Genomic DNA, 25,746 nt, shown 5'->3' on the forward strand with positions numbered 1-25,746 from the left:
CATCTTGCCAGTAAAGAGTAAAATATATGGCTCTATTGTCACGGACTTGTTCTAGTATGCCACCTTCAACATAAATACCACTAGTTGAGATTTTTATAAATTTTGAGAGGAAATTTGCCTTTCCTCTGATAATCTTGAATTAAGTAAAAGATCTCCATTGGCAGGGTATGATCAGACAAAAATGTCCCAGTGAAAAGGAACAATGAAAAAAGAGACAAGTATCAAGAACCTTTCTACCATGCTATGTTCAACACTTGGAACTTATACAAGTAAGGACAACTAGACACTCAAATCACTGAGCGTTTTATTAAACAATTACTGAAGTTGTGAATGTAGAAATCTATAACCATTTAATTATGGCTGGTTTTCAACTTTTTCTGTGAATGTGAGAATTTGTACTTGCAGAAGCGTGGCTTATATTCCATGACATATATCTGAACTGTATGAATCTTTTCTTTTTTTTTTTTTACAAATTACATAAACAAGTACATTATGTTTTAAACATAAATATCATGGTTAATAGCTTATGTTTCTACTTAAATGAACTTGTGTGAAGGAATTATAATTCATTGGATAATCACTTATAGAGTTTCCCCCAAATATACAATTTAAATAATGAAATAACACATTTCATAAAAAATCTTTTGTGTGTAAATTTAATAACAGTAATATCAATAAGCACCTTCTAGCCCCCAAAGCACTATGAATAAGCTATGAAAGGGAGACAGATTTTCATATCAGAACTTCTATTTCAAAATCTTCATGTATAAATTCCAATCTTCTATTTTGGAAAAATAGGAGTTAAGGGTTAATGGATTCTCCCATTCTAGAATGTTTACAAAGTAAAATTTATAGTCAAGACATGAATAGGTAAGCTTCATACCTGGAATTAACTTATTGTAAAATATGTCACTGAGCTAACAGTCTTTGAATAAATACAAGTTAAAAGCATACTTAACAACTTGAGAACAACTAATTACCAATACAATTCAGACCTAGGATAGTGCCTTTCTTGGGGTGTCATATTATTGAATTCCTTCTGATATTTTATTTACATGTCTCACCACTACAAGTTGAATAATACCAATATAAAGCCCAGCAGAGTGATGTGCACTCATAAATATTGCTCTGCTTGAGATTTCACTGGTATAAGTGTACTTAAATGTTACATCTAAGTTGGCCTTTCTAAGAAGCTAGCTATAAAAATGAAGAAAAAGGGCATTAAACAGAATTTCAAAAGAAATCAAACACTGGCTTCTTATGATGACATGTTGAAGAACAGGTTCAGAAATGAACACTTTGGTTGTAATATGAAATGAATTACAATTAATGTTTTAGACTTTCTTTTGCAAATTTAAATGGATATTATATTCAAAGTAAAAAAATACATTCATAAACATTAAAACCTATTATATAAAACTGGCAGCAATTAACAGTTTATTTCTTAGTGTTTCTATATAAATAATGAACTAATTATTTTCTCCTTATTCTGCAAAACCAGGTAGTCAATGCAATTGATCTCAAATTTAGGATTTAAAAAAAAAAAACACATTCATACATATACAAAGTAATTTTAATACCTTTGGAAAATTATAAGAATAGGAAAGAACAATTTTAAACTCGTGTATATTTTCCTATTGTAAAGTTCTAAAACATTAAATGGCTTTTCTTCTTAAACCAAGTAAGAATAACAATGTGCAGAAAAAGACAAAAAAATTTTGCTATGCAAGCAAGTAATTATACTTCAGACTGGAATTGCATTTGAATTTGCTATTTTCTCCCTACAAGAGAACCAGGCAGAAGAGAATCCAGGTGAAACTAATAAACTATGCCAGGTGCTTTCAAACAACTCCTTTCCATACAGGAACTTCCAAACAATCACAGTATCATGTGGGTGGGTATCTTTTTCTTCAGTCTTCTTCTGACAGACTCAGTGAAGTTACATAGAGAAGATCTATACTTGGAAGCAAAGGAGAAAGAAACATATAATAAAAAATGTTATCCAGCAAACCAATATACTCATTCTTACTTTCTTCCTATAGCCAATTAATTATGAAAAGTTACTAGGGTTTTTCAGTGCTGAAAGTAACTTCATATTTACTTACCTTTCAATATAAATACAGCACTGTATTTCTTTAAAAGTCTGAATTTATGCTATTAAAGAGGGTTTTATGTTAAACTATTTTTCATCTAATAAACTTTCTTTACTCAAGGACCCACACTGATAGTCTTAATTATTTTTTAAGAAATTTTGAATATTGATCCTGATACTTACACCCACTAAGAAAGTTACTGGGATCAAATCAAAGATATCAGGACCCAAATCTTAATTTGGTGTATATTATCTAACTAATAAAATTGTCCCAGAGAAAGACAAACACTTTGTCTTTTCTTTGTATGATATCACTTATATGTAGAACCTAAAAAATACAACAAACTAGTGACTATAACAACAGCAACAAAACAAACTCATGGATAAAGAGACCAAACTAGTGATTACCAGTGAGGACAGGGAAGCAGAGAAGGGCAAGGTAGGGATAAGGAGTCAAGAGGTACAAACTATCATGTATAAAACAAACTACAAAGATATATGGTACAACACAGAAAAATATAGCTAATATTTTATAATAACTATACATGGGGCATAAAATTCCAAAATTGTGAATCAGTATATTGTATACCTGTAACTAACATACAATAACTATAATTTAGTTTTTTTTAATTTAATTTAATTTTTATTTATTTATTTTAATTGGAGGCTAATTACTTGACAATATTGTGAAGGTTTTTGCCATACATTCACATGAATCAGCCATGGGTGTACATATGTTTCCCATCCTGAACCTCCCTCCCATCTCCCTCCTCATCCCATCCCTCTGGATCCTCCCAGCGCACCAGCCCTGAGCACCCTGTCTCATGCATCGAACCTGGACAGGTGATTTATTTCACATATGATAATATACATGTTTCAATGCTATTCTCTCAAATCATCACACCCTCTCCTTCTCCCACAGACTCCAAAAGTCTTCTTTACATCTGTGTCTCTTTTGCTGTCTCGAATATAGGGTCATTGTTACCATCTTTCTAAATTCCATATATATGCGTTAATATACTGTATTGGTGTTTTTCTTTCTGACTTACTTCGCTCTGAGTAATAGGCTCCATTTTCATCCACCTCATTAGAACTGATTCAAATACAGTCTTTTTAATAGCTGAGAAATATTCCATTGTGTATATTTCTTATCCATTTGTCTGCCGATGGACATCTAGGTTGCTTCCATGTCCTGGCTCTTGTAAACAGTGCTGCGATAAACACTGGGGTACATGTCTCTTTCAATTCTGGTTTCCTCGGTGTGTATGCCCAGAAGTGGGATTGCTGGGTCATATGGCAGTTCTATTTCCAGTTTTGTAAGGAATCTCCACACTGTTCTCCATAGTGATTGTACTAGTTTACATTCCCACCAACAGTGTAAGAGGGTTCCCTTTTCTCCACACCCTCTCCAGCATTCATTGCTTGTAGACTTTTGGATAGCAGCCATTCTGACCAGCGTGAGATGGAACCTCATTGTGGTTTTGATTTGCATTTCTCTGATAACGAGTGATGTTGAGCATCTTTTCATGTGTTTGTTAGCCATCTGTGTGTCTTCTTTGGAGAAATGTCTGTTTAGTTCTTTAGCCCATTTTTTGATTGGGTCATTTATTTTTCTGGAATTGAGCTGCAGGAGCTGCTTGTATATTTTTGAGATGAATCCTTTTTCTGTTGCTTCGTTTGCTATTATTTTCTACCATTCTAAAGGCTGTCTTTTCACCTTGCTTATAGTTTCCTTCATTGTGCAAAAGCTTTTAAGTTTAAGTAGGTCCCATTTGTTTATTTTTGCTTTTATTTCCATTACTCTGAGAGGTGGGTCATCAAGGATCCTTCTATGATTTATGTCAGAGAGTATTTTGCCTATGTTTTCCTCTAGGAGTTTTATAGTTTCTGGTCTTACATTTAGATCTTTAATGCATTTTGAATTTATTTTTGTGTATCATGTTAGAAAGTGTTCTAGTTTCATTCTTTTACAAGTGGTTGGCCAGTTTCCCCAGCACCACTTGTTAAAGAGATTGTCTTTTCTCCATTGTATATTCTTGCCTCCTTTGTCAAAGATAAGGTATCCATAGGTGTGTGGATTTATCTCTGGGCTTTCTATTTTTATAGTTCAATTTTTTAAAAAATGGTCCTGAGGAATCTTAGTACCATAAGACAATTTAGTACTAGAATAGTACTAATCTTAGTACTATTAGACTATTGCTAAGTACTTAGCAATGCATTAGACTTAGAATGCAATGGATTTAGAAAAGGCAGAGGAACCAGAGATCAAATTGCTAGCATCCATTGGTTCATAGAAAAAGCAAGAGATTTTCAGAAAAACATCTACTTCTGCTTCATTGACTATAAAAAAGCCTTTGATTGTGTGGATCACAAAAAACTATGAAAAATTCTTAAAGAGATGGGAATACCAGGCCACCTTACCTGCCTCCTAGGAAACCTATATGCAGGTCAAAAGTGATTTCAAATCCTAAAAGATGATGCTGTTAAAGTGCTGCACTCAATATGCCAGCAAATTTGGAAAACTCAGCAATGGCCACAGGACTGGAAAAGGTGTTTTCATTCCAATTCAGAGAAGGACAATGACAAAGAATGTTCAAACTACTGTAAAATTGCACTCATTTCACATGCTAGCCATGCTCAAAATCCTTCAAGCCAGGTTTCAACACTATGTGAATTGAGAACTTCCAGATGGACAAGCTAGATTTAGAAAAGGCAGAGGAACCAGAAATCAAATTGCCAACATCTGTTGGATCATAGAGAAAGCTAGAGAATACCAGGAAAAAAAAAAAAAAAAAAAACACAAAACATCTACTTCTGCTTCATTGAATACACTAAAGCCTTTGACCGTGTAGACCACAACAAACTGTGGAAAATTCTTCAAGAGATGGGAATACCAGATGATCTTATCTGCCTCTTGAGAAATCTGTATCAGGTCAAGAAGCAGCAGTTAGAACTGGACATTGAACAATGAACTGGTTCCAAATTGGGAAAGAAGTATATCAAGACTGTATATTGTCACCCTGCTTATTAAATGTACATGCAGAGTACATTATGAGAAGAGTCAAACTGGATGAAGCACAAGCTGGAATCAAGATTGCCAGGAGAAATACCAGTAACCTCGGATATGCAGATGATCCCACCCTTAATGGCAGAACATGAAGAGGAACTAAAGAGCATCTTGATGAGGTGAAAGAGGAGGGTGAAAAAGCTGGCTTAAAAGTTGACATTCATGGTATCCAGTCCTATCACTTCATGCCAATAGATGCAAAAACAATGGAAACAGTGACAGATTTTATTTTCTGGTGCTCCAAAATAACTGTGGATGGTGTTTGCAGCCAGTAAATAAAAAGATGCTTGTTCCTTGGAAGAAAAGCAATGACAAATCTAGATGGTGTGTTGAAAAGGAGATAAATTACTTTGTCTACAAAATCCATATAGTCAAAGCTATGGTTTTTTCAGTAGTCATGTACAGATGTGAGAGTGAAAGTCGCTCAGTTGTGTCTGACTCTTTGCGACCCCATGGTCTAGACAGTCCACGGAATTCTCCAAGCCAGAGTACTGGAGCAGATAGCCATTCCCTTCTTCAGGGGATCTTCCCAACCCAGGGATTGAACCCAACAGATGTGAGAGCTGGACAATAAAAAAAGGCTGAGGACCAAAGAATTGATGTTTTTGAACTGTGGTTCTGGAGAAGACTCTTCAGAGTCCCTTGGACAGCAAGGAGATCAAACCAGTCAACCCTAAAGGAAATCAACCCTGAATATTCATTGGCATAACTGATGCTGAGGCTGAAGCTTCAATACTTTGGCCATATGATGCAAAAAGCTGACTCATTTGAAAATACCCTGATGCCAGGAAAGATTGAGGGCAGGAGGAGAAGGGGCAATAGAGGATGAAATGGTTTGATGGCATCATCAACTCAATGAATTTGCTAGGAGATAGTAGCCTGGAGTTCTATAGTCCATTGAGTCACAAAGAGTCAAACACAACTGAGTGACTGGATGACAACAACAAAAGCAATGCATTTTAAATATATGGTAGGGCAAACTATAACTAATTTTCACTTAATAAAATTTCATCGTGGTTTAGATTTGCATTTCCCTGATGATTGGAGATTGTTGAGAATAATCTCATATGTATGTGGCTAAATGTATGTCTTCTGAAAAATGTGTATTCGGGTCCTCTGCCTATTTTTTAATCAGGTTATTTATTTTTCTTTGTTTTTAATGTTGAGTTGTATGTTCAGTTCAGTTCAATTCAGTTGCTCAGTCGTGTCTGATTCTTTGCGACCCCATGAACTGCAGCATGTGAGGACTCCTTGTCAATCACCAACTCCCAGAGTTTACCCAAACTCATGTCCATTGAGTCAGTGATGCCATTTAACCATCTCATCCTCTGTCGTCCCCTTCTCCTCCTGCTTTCAATCTTTCCCAACATCAAGGTCTTTTCAAATGAGTCAGCTCTTCGCATCAGGTGGCCAAAGTATTGGAGTTTCAGCTTCAACATCAGTCCTTCCAATGAACACCCAGGACTGATTTCCTTTAGGATGGACTGGCTGAATCTCCTTGAAGTCCAAGGGACTCTCAAGAGTCTTCTCCAACACCACAGTTCAAAAGCATCAATTCTTTGGTACTCAGGTTTCTTCACAGTCCAACTCTCATATCCATACATGACTACTGGAAAATCCATAGCCTTGATTAGACAGACCTTTGTTGGCAAAGTAATGTCTCTGCTTTTTAATATGCTGTCTAGGTTGGTCATAACTTTCCTTCCAAGGAGTAAGCATCTTTTAATTTCATGACTGCTTTGGAACCCCAAAAAATAAAGTCAGCCACGGTATCCACTGTTTCCCCATCTATTTCCCATGAAGTGATGGGACCAGATGCCATGATCTTAGTTTTCTGAATGTTGAGCTTTAAGCCAACTTTTTCACTCTTCTTTTTCACTTTCATCAAGAGGCTCTTTAGGTCTTCTTCACTTTCTGCCATAAGCGTGGTGTCATCAGCATATCTGAGGCTATTGATATGTCTCCTGGCAATCTTGATTCCAACTTGTGCTTCCTCCAGCCCAGCGTTTCTCATGATGTACTCTGCATATAAGCTAAATAAGCAGGGTGACAATATACAGCCTTGACATACTCCTTTTCCTGTTTGGAACCAGTCTGTTGTGAGTTGTATGACTTCTTTGTATATTTTGAATATTACCCCTTATTGCATTATCCTTTGAAAAATATCTTCTCCCATTGACTAGGCTATATTTTCAGTTTGCTGATAGTTTCCTACAATGTGCAAAATCTTTTTAGTTTGATATGGTCCCATTTGTTTATTTTTCATTTTGTTGCATTTGCCTGAGGGGACAGATCCAAAAAAATATTGCAAAGACTGATGTCAAAGAGCATACCATCTATTTTTTCTTCTAGGAGTTTTATGGTTTCAGGCTTTACACTTAAGTTTTTAATGCATTTGAGTTAATTTTTTATATATGTCAAAAGTAGGGTTTTTTTTTTTTTTGAGAGTAGTATATTCTCTTTTTTTGACTGTAGTATATTTAAAAAGTAGTATATTCTTTTGCACATAGCTGTCCAGTTCTCCTAAATTGTTGAAGTGACTCTCTTTACCCCATTGTAGGTCCTTGCCTCCTTTGTTGTAGATTAACTGGTCATACGTGCATCAGTTTATTTATGGCCTCACTATTTAGTTCCATTGGTCTATGTGTCTGTTTTTGTGCCAGTACTATACTGTTTTGATTATTGTATCTTTATAATACAGTTTGAAATCAGGGACCATGATACTGCAAGCTTTTTCTTCTTTCTCAAGATTGTTTTGGCTATTTAGGATTTCTCATGTTTCCATAGAACTTTTAGAATTATTTGTGAGAAAAATGTCATTGGTATTTTGATGGGAATTGCATTGACTCTGTAGATTCCCTTGGGTAATGTGGTAACTTTAATAATGTTAATTCTTCCAGTTCATGAACATAGTATATCTATAATTTGTATTAATCTTTACTTTTTTAATCCATGTCTTGCAGTTTTCTGAATATAGATTTTACCTCCTTACTTGCATTTATTCCTAGGTATTTTATTCTTGATGGAATTGTAAATAGGATTGTATCCTTAATTTCTCTTTCTACTAGCCCATATAAATGCAATAGATTTCTGTGTAATTTGTATCCTGCTACCTTATTGAATTCATTGATGAGTTCTAGTAGCTTTTATGATATCCTTAGAATTCTGCATATAGCATGGGTCCCCAACCTCTGGGACCTAATTCCTGATGATCTGAGGTGGAACTTTATTTTTATACATAATAATAATAGAAATAAAGCACACAATAAATGTAATGCACTTGAATCATTTTGAAACCTCCCACCCAAGTCCATGGAAAAATTGTCTTCCACGAAACCCATCCCATGTGCAACAGTGGCTGGGGGCTACTGATATATAGCATCATCTCATCCACAAGAAGTAACAGTTTGATCTATTTCTTTCCAAATTAGAATCCTTTTATTTCCTTTTCTTGCCTGAGTGTTATGGCAAGGACTTTTAATACTATGTTGAATTACATTAGCAAGAGTGGGCAATTTTTTCTTGTTCTTGATTTTAAAAGAAATGCTTTCAGCTTTTCACTGTTAAGGATGATGTTGGCTCTACTTTTGTCATATATGATCTTCATTATGCTTAGGTATATTCTCCCTATTCCCACTATTTTGGAACTTTTAATAAAAAATAGACACTGCACTTTGTCAAAAACTCTTGCTCCACCTATTGAGAAGAGCATACAATTTTTTATTCAATATGTTAATGCAGTTTTATCATATTGATTTATTTGTGGATATGGAACCATCTCTGTGATAAATCCTGCTTGATCATGGTGTATGATACTTTTAATAGATTGTTGGATTTGGTTTGCTAATATTATGTTGAGAATTTTTGCATCTATATTTATCAGTGATATGGCCTATAGTTATTTTATTTTTGGTGTCTTTTTCTGATTTTAGCATCAGGGTATGATACTATGGCTTCATAGAAGGATTTTCAGTGTTCCTTCTTCAGTTTTTTAGATTACTATGAGAAGAAAGGTGTTAACTCTTCTTCAACTGTTGGGTAGAAGTCACCTGTGAAGGCCTCTGGTCCTAGACTTTTGTTTGTTAGGAGTTTTTTTGATTACTGATAATTAGTTTGTTCATATTTTCTATTTTTCTTTATTTAGTTAGCCTTAGGAGACTGTACATTTCTAGGTATTTATACATTTCTTCCACGTTGTCCATTTTATTGGAGTATCATTGGACATAGTAATTTCTTATGAGTCTTTGTATTTCTGTCTGTGGTGTTGGTTGTATCTGCTCCCTTTTCATTTTGAATTTTATTTATTTGGACCCTCTTTAATTTTTTTTTCCTTCATGAGTCTGGCTAAATGTTTATTAATTTTTTAAAAATCTGTTTCACTTATCTTTTTTATTTAAAAATTTTTGTCTCTACTTCATTTATTTCTGCCCCAATCTTTATTCTATTTTTGTTCTTCATTTTTTTCAACTAATTTTGGGTTTTGATTTTCTTCTAGTTCCTTCAGGTATAATGTTAGATTGTTTACTTCAGATTTTCCTTGGTTCTGAAGTAGAATTGTATCACTATAAACTTCCCTCTTTGAACTGCTTTTGCTATGTCCCACAGATTTTGGATAATTACATTTCCATCTTCTCTTTCTCAAGGTATTTTTCAATTTCCTCTTTGATTTCAACAGTGACTAAACAGTGGTTGCTTAGTCATATATTGTTTAGCCTACTTATGCTTATGGTTTCTTGCATTTTTTTTTTCCTTCTTGTAGTTTATTTCTTATCTCATTCCATTGTGGTTGGAAAAGTTGCTTGATGATTTCAGTCCTTTTAAATTATTGATATTTTTGTGTGTGACTTAGCTTATGATAGGTACAACAAAGCCCTGTGCCACAACAACTGAGCCTGCAAGCCATATCTACTGAAGCCTGTGTACCTCCACAAGAGAAGTCACTGCAATGAGAAGTTCACTCATCACAACTAGAGGAAGCTCACCTGAAGCAACAAAGAGCCAATGCAGTCCAAAAACTAATTCATTAATTAAAAAAAAAATGGCAACACTTTTCACATTGATCTCCAGATTAAACATACTGCTATCCAAGTCACAGCTGACTTTCTGCAGAAACTGACAAGCTAATGTTAAAATCTGTATGGGAATTCAAGGGAAATAGAATAACCAGAACAACCTTGAAGAACTACAAAATTGGAGGACTCACACATTCTGATTTAAAAACATGCTACAATATTACAATAATCAATAGGACTATTATAGGATTAATTCAAGGAGTGACATACAGATCAATGAAAGAGAACTGAAAGTCCAGAAATAAATTCTTGTATTTGTGGTCTAATTTTTGACAGTAGTGCCAGTAGTGCTAAGGTAATTCAGTGGGTGAAAAATAATAATTTCAACAAATGGTGTTAGAGAATTTGGATAGCCTCATGCAAAAGTTGAACCCCTTCCTCACACCATACACAATATTTAACTCTAAATATTACAGGCATAAATATAAAAGACAACACTATAAAACTCTTGGAAGGAAATATAAATGTAAATATAAAGTAAATATTTGTGACCTTGGATTAGTCAATGGTATTTTAATGCAACATATAAAGCACAAGCAACCAAAGGAAAAAAACAGGCAAATTGAACTTTACCAAAACTAAAAACTTTTGTGCTCAAAAGACAACACTGAGAAAATGAAAGGACAACTAATAGGATGGAAGAAACTAATTTTCAAATCATATATGTGATGAGGGCTATGTATTCAAATACATAAAAGTATGGATGTGAGAGCTGGACCATAAAGAAAGCTGAGTGCCGAAGAATTGATGCTTTTGAACTATGGTATTGAAGAAGACTCTTGAGAGTCTCTTGGACTGTAAGGAGATCAAGCCATTCAATCCTAAAGGAAATCAGTCCTGAATATTCACTGGAAGGACTGATGCTGAAGCTACTTTGGCCACATGATGCGAAGTACTGACTCATTGGAAAAGACCCTGATGCTGGGAAAGATTGAAGGCAGGAGGAGAAGAGGACGACAGACGATGAGATGGTTGGATAGCATCACTGACTCGATGGACATGAGTTTGAGCAAGCTCCAGGAGATGGTGATGGACAGGGAGGCCTGGCATGCTGCAGCCCATGGGGCTGAATTGAATTGGACACAACTGAGCAACTGAACTGAACTGAACTTTACATCTTAACTATTAAACGACAAGTAAGTTAATTGAAAAAACATGTGCAAAGAATTTGGATAGACAGCTCTCTAAAGAAGATACACACATGGTCAATGAGTACATGAAAAGATGCTCAGCATGGTTAATCATTAGAGAAATGTAATCAAAATCACTGTAAGATACAATTTAGCATCCACTACTATGGCTATAATAGCAAGTATTGGTAAGAATGTAGAAAAATTGGAACCCTTATATAATGCTGTTAGGAATATAAATTGCTGCAACCATTGTGGCAGTTCCTCTATAAGTTAAACGTAGAAAAACTATATAATCCAACAATTTCACTCTTGGATATATACCCAAAAGACCTGAAAACACATGTACAAACAAAAACTTGTACACTAATGTCCAGAACAGAATTATTCATAATAGACAAAAAGTGACAGTAGCTGACTCCCTTGCTATAGCAAGTTCTATAAACTTTGCTTATTCTCATTGAGATGATCTGGCAGTTTGAGGTTCCTGAGAAAGTCAGAAGGAAAGGGATCCATGCATAGGTGGAGGTCATACCTTCCATGACACATAGAGGAAAAGGAAGGTTGGTGTGGGTACAGGGGGAACTGGATTAGGTGGAAGTCTTGTTTTATACTTGGAAGCTGAGGGATATACCATGTGCTAACTTCTCTTTTCTCTATGATGTGAGACAAGGCCATCTTCTTTAAAATAATGGTCTAAAACTTAAAGTGAGTAGAAAAAGTTAGAAGCAGTTATTGTGGAGTGCATGGCAGCAAGCTGACCACAGAAATGCAGGCTTTTCCAGACAATTTGGGACTGGATGAAGAATTTGAAGCATTTCCAATCTGACTGCTTGTGTATTCTCCAACAGCAATAATATGCCTGTCTGAAGATTTCAGAATTCTTCCAAAACCATGAGATGAAGACAGAGTATCAGGAAAATCTGTAATACTGGCAGCAATTATGGAAATAATGAATTATACAATCTTAGCCAAAGAAAGGGACCAGTCAGTGATCAATGCTTCATTGGAATGAGGGTGGAATAGTGGCAGTGTCTGACCTAGTTCTGGATATGACAACAGGTGTCCAGGGCTGAAATCAGTAGAGGAACCCTTGGGAAAGACTGTATATTCTGCTTATTTCTCTTCTCTAATAGAATTTTAACAAAGCAAAGCAGAAGATATGTGGTTTGCATTGCTATTTTGTTTTGAGTGGTAACAAGATTTAATTTATAATTAAAACCTTACCAGGGATTTTAATTATAAATTAGCAATATTCCGAGGAACTGTAGATACACTGACAAGATTTGGAACGTTTCTTTTGACCTGTCAGTCAGTTCAGTCGCTCAGTCATGTCCGACTCTTTGTAACCCCAAGGACTGCAGCAAGCCAGGCTGCAGTTTCTGTTGATAACTGCTTATAATTTTAAGATCAGGAAAGTTTAGAATTCATCTAACATTTTGATATTAATGCTAATGTGAAGAGAACTGTGTCATTTAATACCATACATCACTATTAAAAAGAAAAAAATACATCCAAGAGTGAAATATGTTGAAGTTAATAAAAAGTGATTTTGTTTTTCTCAAGTCACTTAAACATTATTTTGCTATTAAGAACAACATATTTTTCAAATATATTACTGCTATGTAATAATTGAGCTTAACTGATATCACTAATTCACTAATTGAATAACAGAACAAAAAACTTATGCTACAAACATATTTTAGATTCCTGAACATGATAGAAAACAGGTACTCTATTTATTTATTTATTTATTTTCATTTTAATTTTTTGGCTGCACCATGAGACATGTGGAATCCTTGTTCTTGACCAGGGATGCAACCCTCACCCTCTGCATTAAAAGTGCAGTCTTAACCACTAGGGAAGTCCCTAGAATAGCTACTTTAACTAAATATCTGCAAAAAGAATTATTATACACTTTTTAATGAGGAATCAGTTTCCAAAGTGAAGAAAACTCTGAAATTAGGCTTTAGTCTAACATATATACATATATATATTTTTTTTTGTATAGGGGAATAAACATTTATTATAATAATAAATATATATATAACTACTATATTTTATATATTTATAAATTAAATACATTGTATGCATTATCATAAGGCATCAGGGTCTTTGTAAAAGAGCTTGATATCATCAGTAAATTAGGAACTTTAAAGACTTTCTCTGACATGGTCTTTGGACACTGTGAAACAGGAGGGAAAGGGACAGGCCCAAGTTTTGGAAGAATGACATAGTCCAAGGACACAACACAAAGAGATTAGAATCAAGGAGTCCAAGATGGCAGACAATTCAACTTTGACTAGACTTTGATCCCCAATCAGCAAGCTAAACGACACATCCAGAGGTACCATGACAGATCCAAGGCACTGTCAAAAGACCAAGGAATGGGTGATGGCCCAATTTCTGGAAATCTCCACCTCTTCCCCAAAACAGTTGGAATAATCCTCCTGTTCATTAGCATATTAAATTATTCAGCCCATACAAACTAACCATGCCACATTTTGCAGCTGCACTTACCCCCTACAACGGCAGAGGTCTGTGGAGTTTGCATATATCTGAATCTGAATAAATCTTCTTATGTATCACTTTTTCTCTCACTGAATTCTTTCTGTGATAAGACATCAAGAACTTGAGCTTCCTAATAAAGGAAACCAGGTACTGTGGGTTTTGGCTAAGTTCAAGTCATGGCCACATGGGTTCGAGTCTCAAGCTGGGTTTTGGCTGGATTCGAATCCCAGCACATGGGTTCAAGCCCCAATCTGAGGTAAACAGTTTCAACTGGGCTATGATTAAGAAAACAGTAATTTTCTATATTATATTTAGTTTTGAGAAAGACATTCTACAGATATTATACTCCATGCAAGAATTCCCTATACTTAAAGCTACTTTCAGGCTGTTCCCACACGATAGAAGTTTATAGTCTAAACGTTAGGGCCCAAGTCTTATCGTCAAGGAGCTTATATTCTGATATTAATGATTTGATGAAATAAAGTAGAATATGATAAATTCCTTTAAATAACTACTGGTAAAAATATAGTGATTGTTGAGAGTGGAAAATTATTTCAAACTATTTGGATCAGGGTGGGCCTCATACAGAAAGTAGAGTTGGAAGAGAATCCTGTGGGCGAGAGGCAGAGTTTGAACCTGGTAAGATGAGGCAGCAATACCTGGAAGTGCAGACACTTCCAACATAGATGTAGGGAAGCAAAAGTTCAGCTTGGCATTTCATGCAAAAATGGGAACAATAAAGGACAGAAACAGTATGGAATTAGCAGAAGCAGAAGATATTAAGAAGAAGTATCAAGGAAACACAGAAGAACTATAAAAAAAGATCTTCATGGCCCAGATAATCACAATGGTGTGATCACACATAGAGCCAGACATCCTGGAATGTGAAGTCAAGTGGGCCTTAGGAAGCATTGCTACAAACAAAGCTAGTGGAGGTGACGGAATTCCAGTTGAGCTATCTCCAATCCTAAAAGATGATGCTGTTAAAGTAATGCACTCAATATGCAAATTTGGAAAACTCCACAGTGCCCAGAGGACTGGAAAAGGTCAGTTTTCATTCCAATCCCAAAGAAAGGCAATGTCAAAGAATGCTCAAACTACCGCACAATTGCACTTATCTCACAAGCTAGCAAAGTAAAGCTCAAAATTCTCCAAGCCAGGCTTCAACAGTATGTGAACCGTGAGCTTCCAGATGTTCAAGCTGGTTTTAGAAAAGGCAGAGGAACCAGAGATCAAATTGCCAACATCTGTTGGATCATAGAAAAAGTAAGCGGATTCCAGAAAAACGTCTACTTCTGCTTTATTGATTATGCCAAAGCCTTTGACTGTGTGGACCACAACAAACTGGAAAATTCTTCAAGAGATGGGAATACCAGACCACCTTACCTGCCTCCTGAGAAATCTGTATGCAGGTCAAGAAGCAACAGTTAGAACTGGACATGGAATAACAGACTGGTTCCAAATAGGGAAAGGAGTATGTCAAGGCTGTATATTGTCACTCTGCTTATTTAACTTATATGCAGAGTACATCATGTGAAAGGCCAAGTGGGACGAAGCACAGGCTGGAATCAAGATTGCCGGGAGAAATATCAATAACCTCAGATATGCAGATGATACCACCATTATGGCAGAAAATGAAGAGAAACTAAAAAGCATCATGATGAAAGTGAAAGAGGAGAGTGAAAAAGTTGACTTAAAACTCAATATTCAAAAAACTATGATCATGGCATCTGGTCCCATCACTTCATGGCAAATAGATGGGGAAACAAAGAAAACAGTGACAGACTTTATTCTCTCAGGCTCCAAAATCACTGCAGATGGTGACTGCAGCTGTGGAATTAAATGACACTTGCTCCTTGGAAGAAAAGCTATGACAAACCTAGACAGCATATTAAAAAGCAGAGACCCAATAGCCCTTTTGACCAACACCCTCCCTGCCCCTAGGATCTGTTTACCTATGTGCCTCTTAGATAAGATTCCCTGTGGCTGACCAAAACCCCACTCTTGTTCTGAACTGATCAGTCAATTTGACCGATAGCCTAGGAATCCAAAGCAAACCACCACATGCACTCATGATGGCCCTTCTCTCTGTCTGCGCTCTGCCAATTACCTTCCCATGTGGCCCCTTAAGGCCTGATGGGTGCTTCCTTCAGACTTGTGAGTAATAAACTTCTCTATTTCAACATATCTGTGGTCAGCTATTTAAATAAGGCTCACTATTCTGTACTGTGCCCCACTTAACAGATGTTAATTTAACAAAGTCAGAACACCCACACTCTGCCTTCAGAGCATTTCCACCATGGGGTGGGGGGGAGGAAAGGAGTCCAGTCAGTTAACACATTATTACAGTGCAGTGAGTCCAGTAATTTGACAAAAGTATACAAATGGTGCTGAGAGCAAAAAATGGGCCCTTAATAAAATCAGTAGGAGGTATCAAAACCAGGGAAGGTGTCTCAAAGGATGACTTGATAGTATGGAAAAGAATAAATGAGCAGAAGTATGGCTATAAGGCAAGATGTGAAGAATGGACTGACTTTAAAGTAATGGTAATAATTCTAGATACTATCTGTTTAACACTTACTATGTAGTAGGTATGGTTATGATAAGGTACATTCCATTATTAGCTCAATTTTACAGGCCTGAAAGAGAAGGCAAGCTGACAAGGAATGAGCTGCGTGGCCAGAGCTAGAATTCAGGCAGTCCCTTCTTAACTCTTACCCACTCTGAGAGAGGACAAGGGAGAAGAGGTGCTCCTGGAGAGGTACCTTTTGTAAAGTGATGCTTGCTAAATTATGGAAGTTCTCACTGTCCTGAAGGCTACAGACAGTTAAGGATTTTAATCAAGGTATGACACTTTAATCAAGCCCATTTAATCAAGGTGTGACATTACAGTTTAAAAAGACCATATGTTCTAGTTTCATTCTTTTACAAGTAGTTGACCAGTTTTCCCAGCACTACTTGTTAAAGAGGTTGTCTTTCTTCTATTGTATAACCTTGCCTCCTTTGTCAAGGATAAGGTGTCCATAGGTTCGTGGATTTATCTCTGGGCTTTCAATTCTATTCAATTGACCTATATTTCTGTCTTTGTGCCAGACTCAAAATGGATTAAAGATCTAAATGTAAGACCAGAAACTATAAAACTCCTAGAGGAGAACATAGGCAAAACACTCTCCAACATAAATCACAGCAGGATCCTCTATGACCCACCTCCCAGAATATTGGAAATAAAAGCAAAAATAAACAAATGGGACTTAATTAAACTTAAAAGCTTTTGCACAACAAAGGAAACTATAAGCAAGGTGAAAAGACAGCCCTCAGAATGGGAGAAAATAATAGCAAACAAAGCAACAGAAAAAGGATTCATCTCAAAAATATACAAGCAACTCCTGAAGCTCAATTCCAGAAAAATTAATGACCCAATCAAAAAATGGGCCAAAGAACTAAACAGACATTTCTCCAAAGAAGACATACAGATGGCTAACAAACACATGAAAAGATGCTCTACATCACTCATTATCAGAGAAATGCAAATCAAAACCACAATGAGGTACCATTAAACGCCAGTTAAGATGGCTGCTATCCAAAAGTCTACAAGCAATAAATGCTGGAGAGGGTGTGGAGAAAAGGGAACCCTCTTACACTGTTGGTGGGAATGCAAACTAGTACAGCCACTATGGAGAACAGTGTGGAGATTCCTTACAAAACTGGAAATAGAACTGCCATATGACCCAGCAATCCCACTCCTGGGCATACACACCAAGGAAACCAGATCTGAAAGAGACACATGCACCCCAGTGTTCATCGCAGCACTGTTTATAATAGCCAGGACATGGAAGCAACCTAGATGCCCATTAGCAGATGAATGGATAAGGAAGTTATGGTACATATACACAATGGAATATCACTCAGCCATTAAAAAGAACTCATTAGAATCAGTTCTAATGAGATGGATGAAACTGGAGCCCATTATACAGAGTGAAGCAAGCCAGAAAGCTAAAGGCCAATACAGTATACTAATGCATATATATGGAATTTAAAAAGATGGTAACGATAACCCAATATGCAAAACAGAAAAAGAGACACAGATGTACAGAACAGACTTTGGGACTCTGTGGGAGAAGGCGAGGGTGGGATGTTCTGAGAGAATAGCATTTAAATAAGTATACTATCAAGGGTGAAACAGACCACCAGCCCAGGTTGGATGCATGAGACAAGTGCTGAGGACTGGTGCACTGGGATGACCCAGAGGGATGGGAATGGGGAGGGAGGCAGGAGGGAGGATCAGGATGGGGAACACATGTAAATCCATGACTGATTCATGTCAATGTATGGCAAAAACCATTACAATATTGTAAAGTAATTAGCTCCAACTAATAAAAATAAATGAAAAAAATAATAAATAAAAAGACCATATTATAAAACAAAAAATGGACTTTCCAGAAAGAGACCTGGAGGCTGGAGTGAGTAGTTAAGGTGTGGAGGTCATGCTGGAGAGCTACAAGAGGCACTGGGATAGTCATAGAGATGAAAAGGAGGAAGCAGGTTGTCAAGCAGAAATGAAAGGCTGAGCAATCACATACAACTGAACACTGGGGCACTGTGCTCAGAATTTTAGGCTGGGGCAGTTACATGTATATCTCACAGCACAGTGCCTAATACATGGTAATTTGGAGAACACAGGAGAAATATTTGAGTAAGAATATTTTTAGCTATTCATTCAATAACTCATCAAATATTTCTGAAGAGTTGCTGACAGTTACCAGGTATATAGCTATGACCAGAGCAAATTCCTTTTGTCATGAAACTTGCATTCCAACAAGGGAGGAAGATACTAATCAAACAAAACAGTGAACATATGTTATGCATGTCACAGGGCATTAGGTTTCACGGAGAAAAACAATCCAATAAAAGGAAAACAGAAGTATCTTAGGTAGGGTGAAGAACTGTTTTAAGATTTTATTTTGGTACTTCTTTTTTGCATAAAAGATCATCAGGGAAATCCTTCCTGATGACATGAATGGTATTGGAACAGAGAACTGAGTTATAGGAATAGCTGTGTAGCAGCCATGACTTTTATCTGTATATCTACTATGGCCATTGGCTTCAAGTTTCTGCAGGGCAGCTGAGGTGACTCCAGGTAGGCAGTTGGATACCCTGTACAGGTCCTGAAAAGAATAGTGATTTATTCCAGAGATGGTCAAAAAGGAGCATGGTATCATTGAAACCAAGGAAAGTTCATCCTACTATTTGACCCACAGAGACAGCTGATGTATTCATTGGATTCAAGAAGAAGGACGTCACTAGACACCTTTCCCAGAATGCTACAGGAGCAGTGCATTGAAACTAAATGGGAAGAAAGGAAGTACCACTTTTTCAAGAAATCTAACTGTGCAGAAAAGAACCTGGGTTGGTCACTAAAGAGCACCACAGGATAAATGACACACCTTTTTTTTCTTTTCTTTTTTTTTTTAAGATGAAATCGATCAGTCTTAACATGTTGAATATGCTGGGGAAGAAAGGGAGTAATTGTTGCATCAAGTTTCCTGAGATGTGGAGAGATTAACCATAACCAAGTGAGGTATCTCTTAATGAAAGACCAGGAAGGGAAAACAGAGGACATTACGCAGACGTAGATGCATGTAGCTCGAGGGCAGGGTACAGTTTTGAAACTTGATTGTCCTCATTTTCTCTGGGAAGAGGCATTATCTCCTGCTGTGAGTTGGATAAGGATGTCAAAAACTTTAAGGGAACTAGAAGTCATTAAAGGTTTGAAATATAATTGAATGGAAATGAGAGATACCCAAAAGTAGGAAGAGTTATTTCCAGACAGCCCTGCTAATGCAGGAGGTGAAATGCTCCACTGAAGTGGAGATTCTGCGCTGAAGGCAGAAGTTGGCTTTTGTGGGCCACAATAAGACAGAAAGAGTTTGGAGGCAGAGCAGAGATTTGGTAGAGCTGGATGGGGGATCAGAAGCCCATGACTTTAAGTGATTAAGAATAAGGCAGACAGAAGCAAAGTTGATCACACACAAGAGTGTTTGGGTGTGGAGAAAGCATACAAAGCCCCACTGTGGGAGTGGAAAGAAATAATACAAATGAGCCTATATATATATATAAGACAGACTCACAGACAGAGAAAACAAATTTATGGTTACAAATGAGGGACAAAATGAGGAGAATGAGGATTAACAGAAACAACTACTATACATAAAATACATAAGCAACAAGGAACTATATTCAGTAGCTTGTAATAATCTATAATGGAAAAGAATCTGAAAAAATTTATAACTGAATCACTTGGCTATATACCTGAAACAAACTGTATACATAATATATATATATATATATATATATATATAATAGATTAGATTATATAATAATATATAATATAATAATATAACAATAACTTTATATATTATACATATTATATATTATAGTTAATATTGTAAATCAAGTATAATTCAATAAAATTGTTTTATTAAAAAGCAGAAAATACAGAACTATAAACACTTGTATTGGGATGGCAATCAAGGGTCTCAGTTTAAATTAATGTGTTAATTTACCTTTAGTGTGTTAATTTAGCTTTACCAAAACTATTTTCATAGCCATTACCTCTGAGAAAAGAGCATGGACAACAGGGGAGTGTGAAAGAATTTTACTTTTGACTTGATATTCTTCCAGACCGTTAGAAAAAAATATTATACCATGAACATGTATTATAACTATTATTAAAAAGATAGAAAAAGTATGTGTTAACAGGATGTGTAGTTACCTTAACACGTACTAAGAATAAAATCAGGCCTATAGCAAGATTGATATCTACTGTTGGAAGTAGATATCAAGAGAGTCCAAAGCCCCTACCTCATTTCCACTTTGTAGCTCTCACTTCGACCTTTGAATTTGGATTTCCTGACATCCTTCTTTTGCTTCCCTTCACTCTAATTCATTTATGGCTGAAAGTGTTGCCAAAGTATTTTTGAGAAAAAAAGAGTATCAAGAAAATAAATTTTATATTTAACTATTTTAATTGACTATTTATTCACATTTAATTAACTATCTTAATTATTTTTAATTTAATTAACTCAACTATTAGGAAATATCACTGGTGATCTTTGAAAAAGACTGGGAGAAGGAAAAATAGAGTGAAGATAACATGGCTTTTCCATCAAGTGAGCTGAAAGTCTAAACCACTCTAAAGGGTTAATTTGTAAAAATTCACAGTCAACTGTTTACTTGACCTGTTCTTTTACAGTCTTCCTTGACCCTAACCGAATCAAGTCATGACAGGTGATTTTATCTAAAGCATTGAGAAAACAAAGTGGACAAATGAAGGAAGGTTCAGCCTCAGAGTTCCACAATCAACATTTATAGCATTTTTATCCAGTTGTCAAAGTATCTTTGTTGCAAGATGTATGAAAAATATGCAAATATTTAGGATAGTGAGAATCAGGTTATGAAACCTGAAGACAACACTTAGAGCACTGGTTTGGCAAGATCTTGGGAAAGTATCTTTTTTCCTTTTTTACAAAAAAATTATTGAAGTATAGTTGATTTATAATGTTTTAATTTCTGCTGTACAGCAAAGTGACTCAGGAATATATATACATATCATATATATATGTGTAATGTATATATTCCTTTTCACATTATTTTTCATTATGGTTCACTGGATGTTGAATATAGTTTCCCACGGGGAAATTATCTTAATGTTTCTCTTTCATTGGCTCTTATGCTATCACTGGATTCCAAATTTACACATTCTTCAAAGAACTATTGCTGGAATGCAGGACTAGCCTAAACACTGAGAAAATGGATGCTGTAACCTGAGCAGTTCTTTAAAAGGATTACCTACCTTTTGTAAAGTATTGCCATTATTAAATGCTTTATATGACTTTTGACTTAGGTTTCCCTTTGGTTTACAAATTTGGTTTACAGGTCAAAATCTTCCTTAACTTTAACCATTCAAATTTCTCTACTCTATCTTGTTTACTTACAGCCCTAGTTTTTAGGGCAGGTGGTTTGTGGAGAAAGCCAATACAGCCTGTGACTGACTAAAGGGCTTTTGTTTGCATTTGTGAGGCATCTTTTCCTGAACATGCAGGAATTTCCTGGCTACTGTGAGATGCCTCTTGTTACTTTCGGAGAGACATGGAAAAATCTTGAACTTCCTTCTAAGCACAGATTTTACCATTACTTATTTGAGACTGAAGTTCATTATTGACACACACCAAAGGATTTTTTAATATATAAAAAACTTTTAAAGCATGTTTTAGTCTCTAATAATTGGCTGATCAAGAACTTCCTCTTGTATTTTTATGAATTTCTCCACCAAATTTATTTTTCATATTTTGATAGTAAAGAGTAACTTGTTACAGATGCAGGTGTAGAGAATTTGGCTTTTTATGTCAGCCCTCTTCATAAATGCTTATTATTGAATTGCTCTTCCTTTATGTAATGCTCTACTACAGTCTTCACTGGTTTGAAAAGCATGTATTAAACATCAGCTATAGCAACCATTTATTTATTTATTTGTGGCTCCAAAATCACTGCAGATGGTGATGGCAGGCATGAAAATAAAAGACGCTTACTGCTTGGAAGGAAAGTTATGACCAACCTAGATAGCAGAGACATTACTTTGCCAACAAAGATCCATCTAGTCAAGGCTATGGTTTTTCCAGTAGTCACGTATGGATGTGAGAGTTGGACCATAAAGAAAGCTGAGTAGCAAAGAATTGATGCTTTTGAACTGTGGTGTTGGAGAAGACTCTTGAGAGTCCCTGGGACTGCAAGGAGATCCAACCAGTCCATCCTAAAGGAAATCAGTCCTGAATATTCATTGGAAGGACTGATGTTGAAGTTGAAACTCCAATATTTTGTCCACCTGATGTGAAGAGCTGACTCATTTGAAAAGAGTCTAATGCTAGAAAGATTGAAGGCGGGAGATGGGGACGACAGAGAATGAGAGGGTTGGATGGCATCACCCACTCAACAGACATGGGTTTGAGTGAGCTTCGGGAGTTGGTGATGGACAGGGAGGCCTGGCGTGCTGCAGTCCATGGGGTTGCAAAGAGTCGGACACGACTGAGCAACTGAACTGAACAGCAACCATTATTCCCCTGAATTAATAGTGCCATAAATACTCCAGTCCACAGGCCAAATGAATAGACTAATTTAGCAATTGCCTGTGTTATGTTAACCAGGCTAAGGGATATGTCTATGATTATTTTTTAAAGGAAAATATACTTCATTAGAATTGAAGAGCTTAAAATAATTACAGTGGAATGTCAATTTCTTATTTTTGTATGAAGTTTAAACTTGGGTGATGTCTGAAGTTAATTGATTCAAGCAACACTACTGGTGATGGTGGTGGTGTAAAATCAGGAACAAAATTCTCTTCAGAGTACATCCTTAAAGATGCAACCATCAATATTAATTCTATTACTGAAGCTGGAACACTGCTATGTCATTAGGTTGATTTTATATATGAAAATATTTTCAGGAAGAATATACTACTAAATATTGAGGTTAATATATCATCCACTTGGTGGAGCTGGGAACATTTGTCTGAATGTTTTCAAGCCTAGAATGGTGCTCATGGGAAATGTGCTTGTTCTGAGTAACATAGGGAGATATTCAGATTTTTTCAAAACACTAGTTCTATATTAATTAAATTCTCCTGGTGCCTGATTTTTAATTATGAAAATTTTCAAACACACAAAATAGTATTAATCCCCATATAACTATCACTCAGATTCAACAGTTATCAAGATTTTCCTACATTTTCCTCATCTATCCCATCAAATTATTAGAGCAATTCCAAAATATCATTTCATTTTTTGTTAGCATGCAAACCATAGTATGCATTCCTTCAAGGGACGTCACAGTAAAGTCATTATCACATATTCAAAATATGAACAAACATTCTCAGGTATAGCTGATCTGGAACATTGCCAAAATGTAAACATTGCCAAAAGCATTTTCCATCAGAAATACCTCAGGGGAAGGGCACTCGGGAATGGAGAGGCATACATCTCCTCTGAAGGCAGTTGTGTCTGTGCAATTTTCTTCTCATTGCCAAATTAGCTGGGGGTGGGGGAGGGGAAGGAAAATATTAGAGCATTTACAGAAAATTAGTTGCTGTTTAATCTGAAGATTGTAAGGGAATATTCTGGATCCAAATTATACTGTGGTTATCTGCTATCTGTTCAGATATGATTGTGATATAAAAAATTAATGGGATGTAAATGCATGGCAAGTATTCCTAACAGTTCATGTTGATGCTGGAGTCTAATAGTAAAATTCTCCTCCTACATGACTTCTTTCTAGATACTCCTAGACCTTTTAGTTTATGTCATGAATTAAGCACAAATATTTCACAAGAATATTTTCCAAGTTCTGTAATTTTAGAAGAGAAACAGTTTGAATAGCAATTCAATTCCTATAAACAATAAGAAGGAATCATCTGCTTTCAGAGTTGCTGATTTGAAACGTTTTTCTTATTTATGTAAAAAGGGCAGATCAGGAGACCTCATTTGAACTAATCTCAGTGATCAAACTTCTGGTTAACTAAAAGGCAGAAACTGAATGTCTAATCAGTTGGCACCATTTTCTGTTGTAAATGGAGAAGTATATTATCAAGGAAATAATCTAACATATTTGGATAGAAATGTTATCATCTCTCTAAATTAGGCTTGGCTTTTTTCCTTAGAAAAGTTTCTATCTTTTTTTTTTTTTTTACTTGCCAGTGCTTTGAAATCCTAGATGTTTAGTTTTGAAGTAAAAGCACTTTAAAATAACTTTGTTTACTAAGTCCCTATTAAGAACAACACAACAGATATGATCCTTGAAAAATGTGTCAAGTAATTTAATATTATCCTGACCATACACAGTTTTGACACTTTTTTTTGCTCTATAACACCGCCCCCCCAAAAAAAACCTACAAATGGCACTTTTTAAAGCGACACATCTAACTATATATCTAGAAATAACAACTCTTTTTACTTATAAGGACAATGTAACTATGATAGTTTTGGGATCCATTTTCTTTGAATTTAGGAAAACAGTGGTAGAATATTTATCATCATTTTAAAAGCCAGCTATCTTTTAAAATAGCCAAATAACAGACCTAACAGGATAGAAAACATACTCCTGAACTCCTACACACTCTCTCCCAACCCCCGTTAACCACCCACCTCAACCCCACCGCACCCCCTACCCCAACAAGCACACATCTAAGAAACACAGTCTAAAAACATCTAAGTCTGAAAACATCTAAGAAACATCTAGAAACACAGTCAGGCTCAGAAGCCCATTCACACAAACAGATATGAAATCAAGTTACTCCGTGACAAATGTGTCAAAGTCCTACCTTGTCTTTGTCCGTGGATAAGTAGAAGACTCATCATAAAAATAACAAATAGAAGAAAGAACTGGTGAAATCTCATTTTTCTGCCACTCTACAGTGGAGCTAAAGCTCACAAGGTAACCCCTCTTTGAATAGTCTGTGCGGTATCTGTGTGGCTCTCCTCACATTCTAAAGCAGACCTCAAAGCAGAGCTAGCTGCGTTTTCCAGAAAGGTTAATGATCACAGAAGACAAGGTTTCTGGTGCTGTAAGGCGGTCAGAGCCCCTAGGCCCCAGACCCCTCCTCCACTCGCCTCTCCCGCCGAGGCCACGCCCCTTTATTTCCATAAGTAAATATTGGTGACGCCAAGAGTCCAAGATTCGGGTGGAAGTGTCAGCTGCCAGCCCCTGGGAGAGGCTGCTTGAGCCTGACACACTTGACTTGGCCTCCTCGCTCACCGTTTACATATGTTTACACTTTGCGTTGTGCACATTGGTGCCACATCCAGAAACCCAGAGGAATGACAGGAA

The 25,746-nt window shown here is 36.1% G+C and overlaps 1 protein-coding gene across 2 annotated transcripts; it reads right to left on the bottom strand.

Annotated features, from left to right (window-relative positions):
• On the bottom strand, positions 1-25,517 carry APELA (apelin receptor early endogenous ligand). 2 transcript variants are annotated; one of them, XM_065907432.1, is made up of 3 exons: positions 25,241-25,517; positions 23,866-23,955; positions 1-1,959 (listed from the first exon to the last, which is right to left on the bottom strand). In XM_065907432.1, exons 1-2 carry the CDS (start codon positions 25,314-25,316, stop codon positions 23,867-23,869), a joined length of 165 nt encoding a protein of 54 aa, XP_065763504.1. In that variant the 5' UTR covers positions 25,317-25,517; the 3' UTR covers positions 1-1,959; position 23,866. The 2 variants fall into 2 exon arrangements, with proteins under 2 accessions (XP_065763504.1, XP_065763503.1); XM_065907431.1 differs by having other exon boundaries at positions 1-1,954; positions 25,241-25,516.
• Between the last annotated feature and the right edge of the window lie 229 nt (positions 25,518-25,746).

Source organism: Muntiacus reevesi, chromosome 16, assembly GCF_963930625.1.
Source record: "Muntiacus reevesi chromosome 16, mMunRee1.1, whole genome shotgun sequence".
NCBI lineage: Eukaryota > Metazoa > Chordata > Mammalia > Artiodactyla > Cervidae > Muntiacus > Muntiacus reevesi.